This window comes from Musca domestica, unplaced genomic scaffold (genome assembly GCF_030504385.1).
Source record: "Musca domestica strain aabys unplaced genomic scaffold, Musca_domestica.polishedcontigs.V.1.1 2, whole genome shotgun sequence".
Lineage (NCBI taxonomy): Eukaryota > Metazoa > Arthropoda > Insecta > Diptera > Muscidae > Musca > Musca domestica.
Genome location: NW_026712249.1, coordinates 2532780 through 2547933, shown reverse-complemented (window position 1 = coordinate 2547933; position 15154 = coordinate 2532780). Strand labels below are relative to the sequence as shown.

The 15154-nt window shown below is 35.0% G+C and overlaps 1 protein-coding gene across 1 annotated transcript in view; it reads left to right on the top strand.

The window, feature by feature from the left end:
* The window catches only part of LOC101891938 (disintegrin and metalloproteinase domain-containing protein unc-71), a gene marked incomplete in the record, with an annotated part of 263600 nt that overhangs the window by 32863 nt on the left and 215583 nt on the right, over positions 1 to 15154 (top strand). The window contains 1 exon segment of the mRNA XM_059121629.1: positions 6955 to 7005. Within this exon segment, the coding sequence (XP_058977612.1) occupies positions 6955 to 7005 (51 nt within the window).

The following is a 15154-nucleotide window of genomic DNA, read 5'->3' as shown; positions in this document are numbered from 1 at the left end:
TAGAAATAGTTCGAAAAGTAAAGAAGCGACTTGATCGAAACCCGCAGTGGCCGAAAAATGGCTCGTGAGTTGAACATATGATGTCGGGGTAAAGTCATTGAAATTCCAGAAAGTGCAAGAACTTACACCGCAACAGAAAAAAAAAAGACTCAAAAGTCTTGGCCGAAAGTGGTGAACTGCCGAACTTGGTTTTCTCCGATGAGAAAACATTCGTTGTCCAGCAGTTTGTAAACAAAATAATTGATCGTGTTTACTTGTCAAAGAGGTCAGCTGAAAATTTGAATCTTCGGTTGGCCACCAGAACTCAAGCGCCGGCCATGGTGATTGTATGGAGCGCCGATGGTCGCTCTCCCCTCGTATTAATACTCCGTGGCATCAGAATAAATGCCGAATATTGTCGCGAAAATACTCTGGAGGGTATATTAAAGCCTTGGGCACGCAAACATTTTGTCCGCAGACCTTGGACATTCAAACAGGACTCAGCAAAATCGCACTTAGCACGCGTCACCCAAGAATGGTTACAAAATGAGGTTCCTCGCTTCATTTCCAGCTCACAATGGTCACCAAAATCTCCGCATACCAATCCATTGGGCCATTGTGTCTGGCGTATTTTGGAAAGCAAGGTTGGCACAAAAAAATACCAAAGTGTCGATCACCTCAAGCAGTGGAATGGGCCAAAATCCCAAGAGCAACATCCCGGCTGCGTGTGACGGTTTCATTGGCCGTTTGAAGGCCATAATGCGTGCCAAAGGTGTCTTATCGAACAAATCGAAATTTATTCTTAAATTTAATGTTATTTCCGACATTTTTTGCTTTCATTTAATAAAATTGAAAAAAAATGTAAAAATTATGTCGTTCGACTTTCTTGCAGTTCTTTACCTCACCTTGTTATAGAGTAAAGCCGTTATTTATTTTACGGCATGTTATAAAAATACTTTAAATATTTCAAAAATTGCCAACATTTTTATAATAAGATCGAATATGAATCCGAAATTGATATAACACCTACATCTTTCTGTACTTTAGTTCACTCCAATTGTTATATGTATTATTACGAAATACTTTACAATCAATAATCCTTCGCCGAAAATATAAACCGCTTTGGAATTAAATGGTTTTACATTTTACTTTCGAATCAAATGCCGGCAGCAATTGAAAGTAGAATTTGTAATAAAATTGGTTCGTAATGGACAAAAAACATATGATTTCTATGTATTTTTATTTTATAAATACACACACATATATACACTTGTACAATTGCATGAAACGAATGCCTTTAAAGCAATTTATTTTTCAAATACTAGCAGATAAAAATGTGCATGTAACCACCAACACGCTCATTCGCAAACTGATGGAGAATAAAAGAAACGACCATAACCATAGGTGAAGTCGAATTTTTCCCGTTGGCGATTAAAAAGTTTGGGAAAATAAAACCGCTTAATGAAAATATATTACTTGAATTAGTATTACAAATCTCAAATCAACTTGACAAAAAAAAAAATTATTTTGAATATAAAATATTTAATCATATAAAATATTTAATCATTCTAAATTAAAACAATAAAAATATACAATTCTCTTTTTGAAAATGAATGTCCATGCACTAGAAATTATTTGACATATTTCGGCTCCCAATAAAAAAGATGGTAAAAATAACCGAAATGGTCTGCTCCACAACTGCAAGAATGTAAAACTTATTACTACCATAACAGATTTCCCCTTTATTATATCTTGCAGATTCTGATATTCTTGCAGGTTCTAGAAGAAACCATATATCAATAAAAGTTGCCAAATTCAAACAAATTGTTATCCATTTTCCATATGCCACCCTAATATACAATTTCAAAAATATCGATATTCACAATTTACATATGTAAGAGCAAAAGGATGCATTTATGGTTGCACGTTGGTAAAAAAATCTCTTTTTTTAAAGAACATTCCTAACAGACAGGATTTGCAGATGCACATACACGTTGTACAAAAACATCCTCATGCATACATCCATCGAACACCACAAATTCGTTTTGTGAAATCCATCAAAATCGAAATCAACATTAATAAATAATAAATTTGAACCAGGCATTTCCAACCCCCGGCAATGGCAGCATGACCAATAGAAGCAGCTAGGATCAGCTAAAGGCACGCATACCCTCACTAACGTTTCTTCGAATGTATATACAAATTCACATAGCGTTACATCCCCACATGTGGCCTTCTAGTTTTTAGCGCCTACAATTCGTTGGCTGTAATGCAGGTGGCGGGGGTTGGGGGTAAATTGTGAATTGTGGCTGTGTAATCCTTGCGAAGACAGTTTAAGCGTAAAATGGATTTGTGACTGACTCACTCACATACATTCACACAGATGTTCGATTCATGCCCTTATTGCTCCTCCGCTGCTGGTGTGCGAATTCGTTCCGATTCTGTAACATTTACATATAGGAAAATTTTTAAAGAAATACAGAATCAGAGGGGCGGGGAGGTTGCCGGTCGGTGGTGAGGAAGAAATTTGCAATTGAATTTAAACGGTATACGATTTTGCAATTGGACTACTCGAATGCATTCGAGTTAAGCCAGTGTAAATGTCTGCCTGCCTGCGTGAGAGTGAGAGTGTGTGTGTGTGGGAATGTGTGATTTCGGTACAACATTTGCTAACACCACTCATGTACAATTGCTGATTTGGCAAAATGCATATGTGTGTGTGTGTTTGGGGGTTAACAGTGAGTTTTGAAGGTTGTGCGAAAAACATCTTGTTTCGCTGGTTGGTTGACTGGCTGGCTAGATGGCTGGTTGGTTGGTTGGTATGTCGGTTGTCTATTGGTCTTTTGTGTTGTTGGCATTTGTCGTGTACCCACTACTGCATCAATGCTTGGATGCGCTCCCCGTTTGGGGCCGGAGAGTAGGAGACCCTTGCTGATTTCATATTGCTTCACACTATGTCATGCACTAGTTATTCTTTAGCAGAATCTGTTCTTGTGGCGAAACGAAAAAAAAAAAACAACAACGAATGAATGACAACAACATCAGTTCATTGGAAATTCAGACTGTTGTTGACGCCTTTGTCGTGTTTGTTTTACTGCAGCTTGCCTGTAATCGTCACCCTCTGCCGGTGTTGGCAAAAGTGCGTTTTTGCATTCAAATGCCGCTGACCGCGTCATCACCCATTTTAGCCTATTAGTTGTTAAATGCGGTTTAACACAGCGTCAAACCACAAATCTCGAACGAATTTGCATCAAATCACACCTCAATTCGACAAAAAATTGCAAACAAAAAATAGTTCTGGGTAGATGCAAGAAAGGGATGTTCGATAAGGGTGCATATGAGAACATGGGAGTACAATATACGTTTCTGTGGAGAAATTTTTTAATGAGGGAAAGAATGTTGGTAAGAAGATATGATAGGTTTTGGGACTGCCAATGCATACACAGTATGTCCAGATCTTCTACGCCAATCGAAAATGCAAGCGATTCGAAGGCAATCACTTGTAGTGGATTTAAATAGGGGTTGTTAATTCATAACATTCATAATGGCAGTATAATGTATATCGAATGTATATACAAATTTGAAGCGATCTCAATAAAATTTTGCTGAGGTATTTTCGAGCTGCATCTGATGTCCGGCATCAAACATCATTGTTGTGGAGGGCATATTACGTATATAAGGGATTTTAATACCAAATCGGATAAAACATTTATATGCGAGCTATAGCTATATCTGGACTGATTTTCACAAAATTCGATGTGCCAAAAATTTAGGTCATTTGGACTGATATTGGTCATTTGGTGTACAATTAACACGAAATGGGTTGAATATATAGCTACAGCTATATCTACATTTGAACCGATTCTAACCAAATGCGAAGAAAATGTGCAAAATATATAAATTTTTTTACCGATTGTGGTTTTGATAATTTCTCTGATTGCAGTGTTGTAACTACTCGAAACTCAAAAACAAGTTGCTGAATTTGAGATTCGAAAATTTTTATTACGAAATATGGCATAAACGCGAGGCGAAAGAAACATTTTAATTTTCTTTAAGACACGGGTGATAAGTCCAAAATATAGACAATATTTATATTGAGTTCTTTAAAATATATTTTGTTGTTGTTTTCTCTCTTTCTTTTTTTAAGCATCGCTTTATAATTTTAAAATAATTTTTATGACGTGCCATCGATCTTTGGTGAAAAAAATGTTTGCTGGGTAATTGTATTACATATGGCACCATTTATGTATATGAATTTTGCGGTGGAGATTTTTGACTGCTGCTTACGTTGTTGTTGTTGCTGTGTCTGTTGGTATCATTCATTCCATCATTCTGCCATTCATTGCGGTTTCTTAAGTTTCCTCAAGAATGTCTTTTCAGGTTTTCCCATTCATCTTACAGCCTCTTCAGGCCTCTGCTGCCATTAAATCAAATATTTTGTGCGGTTACTAATTTGATTTGATGTATGGATGGTTGGCTGGCTGTGGCTGTGGCATTCTTTAGGGGTATTCAGGCAAATAAACAAACATTTAGCAGGGCAAAAATGTTGTTAACCTTTGGTATGGAATTTGTTTTTCTACAACTTAGTTTGTGGTTGGGTTGTGTTGTTGTTTTTTCTCTCAAGCCTCAATTGAAAGCAACAGGATAATAAATTGTCCTCATTTTCTCACCAAACGAACTTCATAACTTGGTCTTTTGGCGTGGGCTGGCTTTCAACTAAAAAAGGTACAACAGAAGGTGGGCAATATTTATGTTTGTAAGAATTTTATGTTATGTTCAGACTGGACAATATGATTATGTACAAAATGTACCCTTTAAATTTGGTGGGGATATTGATTTAAAATGTTGTACACTTTGGAAATTTGGAAATAAGTTTTCAATGCGACTATGGAAAAAAAATTTGTGCAAAAATATTTTAAAATATGCACTTTTGGTTATAGGAAATAGGTACAAAATTACTGACTTGTGTAAGAATCTGAACATAAGAGACAATTTTATATTTTGAGATCAATAAGCACATGTACCATGTTTATTGTGATAACATAAAAAGTAGTCCTGAAAATTAAATATAACCGTCTATGGCTAGTATGTTCCGAAGGAATGGGTCATTATTGTCCATTTCATATCGGACCTAAATAAAGTGATCTAAATATAGCGACGTGCCAGGTTTGGTTGAGAGAAATATTTAAATATAGCAAGTTGTACAGAATCGCTGACTTGTTTCATAAGTTATAACAGATAAAATATTGAAAATTGTGACCCTGTGTGTGAGGTACCAGAAAGGGTTCGCAGATATATATCATCTTCACAATAGATTTTGTGTTAGCAAAAAAGTTAGTATGAGTGAAATTTGAAGAGAGTTGGATGCTTATTTTGCTTTCTTTGAGCGTTTTGTTTTTCAAAATATTGAACCCTATGTGGGGGAAGTACCAGAAGAATATCTACCATCTTTACAACAGATCTTGTGTTGATGGAAATATTGAGATGTACAAAGTCTAAATGGAATTGGATGTTAATATCGCTTTTTATGAGCGCCACTGATATTCAAAATGTTGACCTTTTGTGGGGGAGGTACCAGAAAGAGTAGACCGCTATACCCCATCTACACCGTAGATCTCGTGTTAGTACAATTCAAGGAATTTGTGAAATCTGAAGAGAACCGGTTATTTTTTGTGGATTTAATAATCGTTTTGGTTATTCAAAACTTTGAACCTTGAACCAAAATGCGTTTAACACGGACCAATAATGCAACCCATACTTCGTGATCATTTTCGAAGAAAAATGGGTCAATTGGGCCAAAATCTGCACCAAAGAGTGACTTGTATTGGATTCACCGACTTCCTAATGTATGTATGCGGTTTTTCGCAGATCCGTTCAGCCGATAAGATATTTTTTACTCAAAAATTTTTTAAAAGTTTAGATAAAGGTAGGACATTACTCTAGGACATTACTCATGTGTAGGACATTACTCTAAAATAGTTGCTCTCTGAATGGAAACCTTGGCTAAGGTTAAGATTTCTCATCTCTCTCAGCTTGTCATCTGCTTTTATTATTAATGATCCACCTTGACATCAAATATCTTCCGACAACATAATTACCATTTCACCTGTGTGCCGACACGAACACACACACACACACCGACTAATTAATTAACAATTCCTTATTAGCAGCAACCAAATGACAACAATTACGACCTTCATTAGTTGCAGCTGCACTGATTACATTAGAACATTTTCTATTTTCCGAAATCGACTAATAATCGACATCATTAATTAAGCTGGCAACACAAGTAATTGATAACGGTTTAAGCCATTCATTCAGTCATTTGTGGCTAGAAAACCGCCCCACTTTAAACCGCCAAACCAACGTTGGGCAACGGCTCCAAAACATAAAAAAATAAAAGGGGACGACAAAAGCAACAAAATTTAAAATGGGGAACAAATTAAACAATGTCCATGTGAATGGTTGGCTAATTAGTTGTACTCATTTGGTGGCAGCGATGCCGGCGATGTCGACAGCATTTATCCATCGTTTTGCGAATGGTGGCAAATGAAGTGATAATCGCTTTAGCTCTTTCGGACTACCCTGTCCCGGTGTGGTAGGTCGTCGCTAACGAGCAAATGAATTTTTAATGATTTTCTTACAACAACAGCAAGCCATTTCCAAATGTGGAAGGAATCCTTTAAAAAGCGTTTATTTTAATCCGTTTATGTTTCGTTTTATTTCCTAACCAACCAAAAAACAGTGCCATGTAACAATAGAGAAATACTTATAAAATCTGCAACTGGTCCACCAGCCCCGTCCCTTCTTCACATCATACATACAACTAATTTTGTTTATAGTTTTATTTTCACACATTTTCTTTTATTTGTGCTCACAACACAACGACAACAACAAGACTTTTTTATGTGTCCCCATTAAGTGTTCTCATTCGTTTTGTTTTACACTTCTTCTCTTTTGTTTTTGTTTTTGCAGAAGCCGACTACACGCTGGACGATTCATTTTGGAATGAAGAAAGTCCTGTTGGTAAGTACAATTACGAATTACGTACGTTTTGTTATGATTCAGATTACGACAATAACGACAACTTGGTCATTTACAAATATGGCTACTGTATGTTGGTGTGTGAGCCGTGGTACGGCTGTATGTGTGACACAAAGGACAAACTATAATAATGTTGTATGATTGCTGGAGTTTTATTCTATGAACGTGGCAAACATTTGTGACTAATCGTTGTAATTATTCCAAAAAAAAAAGATTGGAGTAAGAAGCTGACACACACATATATACCTATACATATACACACATATACATACGTAATTAGCATACTTATGTGAGACCATTAATGACACATTTTAATTCTGTGAGAAAAGCCACTTAGCAGCTAATTCAAGAATAATCAATTAATACGCCATTACGAATGAAGTCATTAAAAGTAAAACAATGAAATTATTTTGTTATAGAATGGTATCGGAAGGAACAATTCCGATGTGTTTGGATCAAAATAAGAAACCATTTCTGTTTCGAGTGTGAAATGTGAGGTATTTTGGCATTTATAAGGAACTCAGTACCTTATACAGTTGTTTACGATATGGTGCAACTCAAAAAAAGGCTTTACATGGAAAATCCAGCAGGTTATTCAAGTAGAGCCAAATATAAAATTAATTCAATTAATTTAAAAATTGGGGCAAGTTTCCCACTTTTTGTAAATGTTCGGAATCCTTGCATTTTATATAAGTAGTTTCTTCGGAAATACTACAAATTCAAATTGACGAAAGTCTAACCCCTCAAACCACCAAGGCTGTTTTGGTCATTTTTAAATAAAGTTGAAAACTCGTTTTATATCGAATCAAAGCATTTCAAAAAATTATTTGTTATAAAAATCGGGTATAGGTAACAGAAGACACAAAAGGTCTAAATCTTACCTAAACGCCAGGAATACATAAATATTAAAAAATGGAATTTTAGACCCTAAAGCCGAACTTTTTGCAAAATTGTTCTACAAATCATGATTTTAGAAAGATGACATCACAGACAAAAATAATGGTGTCAAAGGATGACATATTCCAGATAAAAACAGTAAAGAAGGTCTTAAAGTAGGGTGGGGCCGACTTTCTGATACCCTACACCATTTTACTTATTTAGTAGAGCTTCACATAAAAAATAAAAGTTTTTATTGGTAATTTGTCAGAAATAAATCATACCAACTATGATTATAGTTATAATTTAATGTCCAAAGGAATACATTTGCCGAGGCATATGTGTCTTTTAAATTCGGGCTTGTATTACCCATTTGGTGCACAATTAATTTGAAATCCGATAAAGATATATATGGGAGCTATATCCAAATCGGAGCCGATCTCGATAAAATTTGGCAAAGATATTTCTGAGCTGTATTTGATATATTTCCCTGAATATCGTTGTTGCGGAGTGCATATTACGACTGTTGGTAACAAATATAACAAATCGGATGAACAGTATATATGGGAGCTATAGCTATATCTGAACCGATCTAGCTTCTAGACTCAATTCGGTCGTAAATGCCAAATTCCATCCCATTTGGACAAATATTAGACGTTTGGTGCACAATAAAAGGTAAATCGGACGAAGTTTTATATGGGAGCTATATCCAAATCTGAACCGATCTCGATAAAATTTAGCAAAGGTATTTCTGAGCTGCATTTGATATATTTCCCCAAATATTGTTGTTACAGAGTGCATATTACGGCTGCAGCGGACAAAAATAACAAATCGGATGAACAATAAATATGGGAGCTATAGCTATCTCTGAACTGATTTCGATCGAATTTGGCATACTTATTTTTAGACCTAATTTGATCGTATGTGCAAAATTCCATACTATTTGGGCTGTTATTAGACGTTTGGTGCACAATAAAAAGCGAATCGGACGAAGTTATATATGGGAGCTATATCTAAATATGGACCAATTAACTCCAATTTCAATAGGGTTCCTCCTTTTGTCAAACGAATGATTTGTGCAAAAATTCATTTCGATTAGACAATAAATGCGACCTGTATTTTGTTTACAAAAATACATGGCAAGCGGAGGGTCAGACGGACGGACAGATAGAAGGACATACGGACGGGCGGACAGACATGTATGAATCGACTCAGAATGTGATTTTATAGAGATCATCAAAAGGAACTAGGGCCTATCTCGTTTCCTTTTGCCTGTTTCAAACAAATGCACAACCCTGACCCCCTTGTGGTGGTACCGTAAAATTATATTACCGTTTAAATATAACACATTTTATAATTTTTTCAAATTCGCTGCAAATATTTTCCTAATTTCTCTGTTCAAAAGCCAGACAGGGCTGCGGATAATCCTAATTTAGTTTTAAAGATAGGTGTCCCAAAGAAGTATCGGGTTCTTGGGACAACCTTTTTAAGGCCCTTATGTAGCATTGACAATCTACAAAGGACACCAATATATTGAGACCTATTACGTATCATCAAATATTCAGATTTGACAGTTTATAGATAGCTTTGGATTACTTTATAAAAAATGGTCCCCAGTAAAGGGTCCCTAGTTCCTAGATAAGGGTGAACCCAATTTAGGTTTTCTATGGTTTTGTAAGGTTTTTCATTTAGTTTTTCCAAAATTTAGTATTTTGTGTTCTCATATCGAAGCGGAAAAAATATCAATGTCGGTCCATATATTTGCACAGCACCTTTATGAAGAGCCCCCTGATAAAAAATCCTCCAAAATAATCCTCGAATTTTTATCTGCAATATAGGTGAAGACACTATACAGCTAAAATGCAAATGTGTTTTGTTCCCTGTGAAACCATTTATAATATTTTATTGCATTTGTATAATAAGTGAATTGTTCTTATGGAGAAGATAACAAGTCAATTTGTCCAGCATCAACATCAGCAATTCATTATCGCAATCCCTAATGCCTCAAAATACCTTTGGGGCCAATTATCAAGTTCTTCTTCTTTATTCCCTCTAAATTTCCCAATCTCCATTTCAATGGAAAATTGCACTTATATTAAATATATTTCTTCCAATTTAATTCTCTAAGTAATTTTCAAAACTAGAATTTAATAAATTCATAATTTTAATTATCAATCCAAATGCATTAATTTGTAGAAAATCTTAATTTTGAATATGAAACGGTAAAATTTCCATTATACATTTTTAATAAACTCTTTTATTTGCTCTTAATTATATTTGTGTTGCATTGAATTATTGAAAGCATTTACCTGTTGTGCTTGGCAGCATTGCCTGGGAAATCAAAGCCATTGGTCAATGTCTTTGAAAAGCCACAAAATATTTCATTGGAATTTCCTGTAATTGAATTGAAAATATAAAATCACTTTTAATGCTGCATAAACACCCACATACATGGGCGTACACACACACACACAAGTGCATGTGCCACACACACCCACACATTCATAAACACAGGTCCAGAACCATACAATTTGATAAATGTTCAGATGTTCTCATTTAATAACCAATCATTTTACAATTTACACAAAAGAAGATTTTCCCAGCTACATGTACATGTGTTATACACAAAGGCAAGCCGACCGACCGACCAAATGGTTTCTGCTTTTGTAATAAATTAACCCAAGTTCAACCCACAACACATTCACACACAATTCTAGGATTTTCGCCAAGGAGATTTGAAAATTGCATAGAATGTCGTAGACCTTGAATGGCAGATTATAAAGTCAATGGCAAAGATAAAATCGACCAAATCTTTTTGCAGGTGTCACAAAGATCTTTCCACACATCGGTGGTGGGAAATTATCTCTATGCATGGCATTCATCATTTGGGTTGAGTAATGCCAGTGTTGCCATTTGAGATTTAGGTTAAACCGAAAAGCGGAAAGAGAAAGTCAAAAAGGCAGGATAATAAAATAATCTCTTTCTCCTATGGTATAAAACTATTTGTGATACAATTGCACTGTGAATATTTAATGTTTATTGTACATTGTTAGTACGATAACAAGCAAAAAAGCAGCTAAGTTCCGTCGGGCCGAACTTTTACTACCCTCCACCATTTTTAAGGAACTTTGAAAAATTCCAAACAATTATGTCCAAAAAATACAGCTCAAATAAATATTGCTATGTGGGGGCTATGTGCTTCTGCATAAATACTTGTTTGTCATCGGCTGTAAGAATCATAAATACCAAATTTGAAACAATTCCGGTAAAAATGTCGATAAACTCATCCAAATAACGAATATTGGGCCTTGTATAGTCACTTCTCTTCCAGGAGGTAAAGTACTCAGAAGGAACTCGTTGTGTGGATTTTCAGACATTTTTAATTAAAAATTTGATAAAAATCATCAAAATACCGAATATCGAGAGGTTCCGTTATATGGAAGCTATACGATATCGTGACCTGCCTGCAGACAAAAGACTGATCTGTGCAAAAATTGTAGGTTAATTTCTTTTGAATCTAACGTGATTACAACAGACGGACGAATTATTAAAATGATTATTTCGATGAGTTACAAACGGAATGACGAACTTAATATACCGCCCGCCATACTATGTATTCTAATTAAAAAAACTAATGTTTGATCCCAAGATTTATTTCTTGAATTACGATCTAGACAGTTACTACGACCAATGAACGTATTATTAATTTAATTTTTTTTTTTTTTTTGCAGATATTTTTTTAAACGGGGATAATTTTATAGATGTGACTAAAAATCTATTTGGAATCCCGACAATTTTTAATAACTTATATAGTTTTAGAAATTTGACTTCCATAAAACCGGCTAAAGCTCTTAAAATTAAATAAGGATGTGCGATAATAAGATTGTAATTTAACTTGAAAATCGACCGTAAATTCAAATATCTGTACAAATTCATAACTGAGACATATCTACTTACCTTCCTTGTCCAAAAAAACCAAATCAACTTCACTTCAAACAAAAGGTCTGACATACCAATGTCTTTAATAAATGCCCGAGAACCACAAATAAATCTGTCTAAAAACCCAACATTTTTTTTGTTTGCTTTTATTGCATGGTTCCTTCACCATGTGGTTGGCCACTGGCCCAGAAGACATGCAACAAGGTGCTGCCCTTACGTTGCTTCATTGCAATTATTTATTCTTGGTGTTTATGGCAAATGTGGTTACAGCTGTTGTTTTTGTTGTACAACAAGGCAATCAACAACAGCAGCTGCTGCACCAACAGCAACATCGCAAGTCCAGACTAAAGAATTGCCAAAATGGGTGATTAACGTTTGCCCGGCACACACCAATAAACTGGCTGCTGACTGCATCATCGTCATCGTCATGGAACGACTGTGGGGGTTATGTTCAATGATAAAGCACAAAGAAGACCCATTATCATTAATTACATACACATACATAGACATACATGTTGCATGTTGAGAATTAGACAATACGGCCAAGTGTTGTAATTCTATAACATTTGAAATGTACAAAGTGAAAATGTTGTAGAAAGAAGAAGAAAAGCTCATTGCAGATGGATTAGTTGAGGTATTTTCGAGGGTAGATAGGAATTTGGGAGATTGGCTGAAAAGGAGGTCTTTGAAAATTTTAAACTTACAAAACAATGGAAATTTAAAGTGGTCATTAGTGATGATTGAATTTTCAATCCATTGCCATTTTACACCCTCCCTCACAAGATATATTGATTTTAAATTCAAATTTCGATTTATTAATGTCTCAGTCCCGATTTGCAAATTAATATGCTGCTTTTTCAACATTTTGGTTTTACAATAGGTTTAATTTGGGTTTGATATAAAAATAAAAGACCAATAGTCGGACAAATCCAACATTAAGACATGCCTTCTACAATTTTTACTTTGAGACTTTCCATTATATCTTCCGACCGAAATGACTGTTATTTTGGCCTCCATGTAAACAGCGTGAGAAGAAAGAACAGCAACCAACTTCAGACTGCTGTCATTTCTAAGCCATTCGTCCGACAGCTCTTAAAATTAGCTGTTTGTAAACGAACAAAATGATCATGTTTACTTGCCAAAGAGGTCAGCTGAAAATGTTAACCTTCGGTTGGCCACCAGAACTCAAGCGCCGATGGTTTCATTGGTCGTTTAAAGGCCATAGTTCGTGACAAAGGCGACCAATTCGAACAAATCTAAACTTATTCTAAAATTTGAAGATTTTTCTGACATTTTGAGCTTTCATTCAATAAAATTAAAAAAAAATCTAAAAATTATGGCGCTTGAGTTTGTTGCCGTTTTTTTTTTTATCTCACCCTATATATTCTTGATCAGCAAAAATTCTATTGCAATTTAGCGATGTACGTCCGTCTGTCTGTCTATCTTTTACTCGAATGTGTCTTTTACTCAAATGTTTGTTCTGTCTACAGGAATTTTGGGATGAAAAATGGGCTATACGTGGACCTACGTTTAGTTATGGCCCCCACCTATACCCTCCCTATATCCGGGATTTTGGTGATTTTAGCGATATTACTCACTGGAATTGTTTCAAATTTCGAGTTCCTAATAGATACTACAATGTGTGACCGAAAATTGTCTTTGCAGGTACAGGACTTCGCATAGGCCCATATATCTCAACCTCCCTATATTCCGTATTTTTATGGCTTTCCGTATTTTTATGGCTATTCAACGGATCTGTTTTAAATTTCATATTTGAAGTTCGTAATGGGTACTACAGCCTATGACAGAAAATTGCATGTGCAGGTTCACGTCTTCGTATAAACACAGCAATAACGGGAACTCCATATATTCGACATTTTTAAGATTTTAACAACATTTTTAACGGATTCGATTTTTTATTTTTTTTAAAAATTTCGAATTTTCTTCCAATTAGTAGAGGGTACTTACTGCTTTTTATTTGTTAAGTTTATTTAACAAATGCAACAAATTTGGTTTTCCCAGCCATTTCAACGACCATATTTTAGTTTTAAAACGTTTGGCATGAACCTTTTGTTAGTTGGACGTTTCTTATCAAGACTTAAATAAGGGGTTTACAAAAGTGACACTACGTTTTCAGCCCACAATTTTGTAGTTACTATACCTTACTAAAACTTCTGCAAATTATATTTCTCACACAATAAAAAAACGTGATAATCCATAATCTCTGAATTATTTTACAAATTATCATAATTTTAATTTCAAATCTTTATAAGTCGACTTAAAAGATTTTGTACTTAAGCCACAGAAATAATCCCTCACGGTGTGTCTTTTCTTCGACTAATTTCGTCGGATATTTTTTTTGCATATTTTCCAAAGTGAATTATCATATTAAGAAATATATTAAAACATTTGCGTTTTCGACTATCTTAAAGTGAAATAAAATAATTATAAATCATTTGCGCCTCGGCACAGAGAAATAGAAAATATTTTCAAGTAACCAAAAGACAAAACACAAAAAGGAAAATAAATAAATAAAAAGATACAAAACACATCTCAATTTAGGTGTCAGCCAGAAACTGCCAGAAGAGAAAACGGAAAAGACATATAACAGTTATTATACGAAAATTACGTTTGAGTTTTTCCCCACCACCGTCTTCGTTGTATCTTTTTCTTCTTCGTTCTCATCTTGAAGAGGATGGCATGCCATATATTTCATGCCAAATGCCAAATTTCTCTCAAAGACTAAAATTCTTATCGCACATACGCCCGGGTGGCCACCAGCGAAGAAAGATGTTTTTGGTATTGGCATTTTATATTCGACGTCTTTCGTTTCATTCCCAAAAGTTTTAAGCAATAACGCCGGTTGGTTCCACTCACTAGCTACCATCGGTGGTTTGATGTTGTTGATTCGGCGAATGTTAAATGATTCAGCTACACAGCGGGGCTCTGGGCGACCTGAAGCCACCAGAAGATGTCTAAAATCGGTAAAATTTATAACATGTTTTGCTGTTCAAATGTCTGTTTTTTGCCATTTCAATGCTCGACATTTGTCGGCTTCCATTTGCAATTCATCTGTAGGGGAGGCGGAGGATATTTGTTTGTTTTTTTTTATTTGTATACAAATACTCCACTCAACTTATATATATTTGCCACAACAAAAAACAAAAATACTTCTGCAATGTGAAGATGTTAAATAATTTGATCTGAGTTTGAACTGTTTTGTTTGCTTATCAAGTGATAGAGGGAAGGATGGAAAGAGAAAATACTACATGTCGTGCGCTTTTTTGTGTGAAAAGAACATTGTGTTAATTGTGCG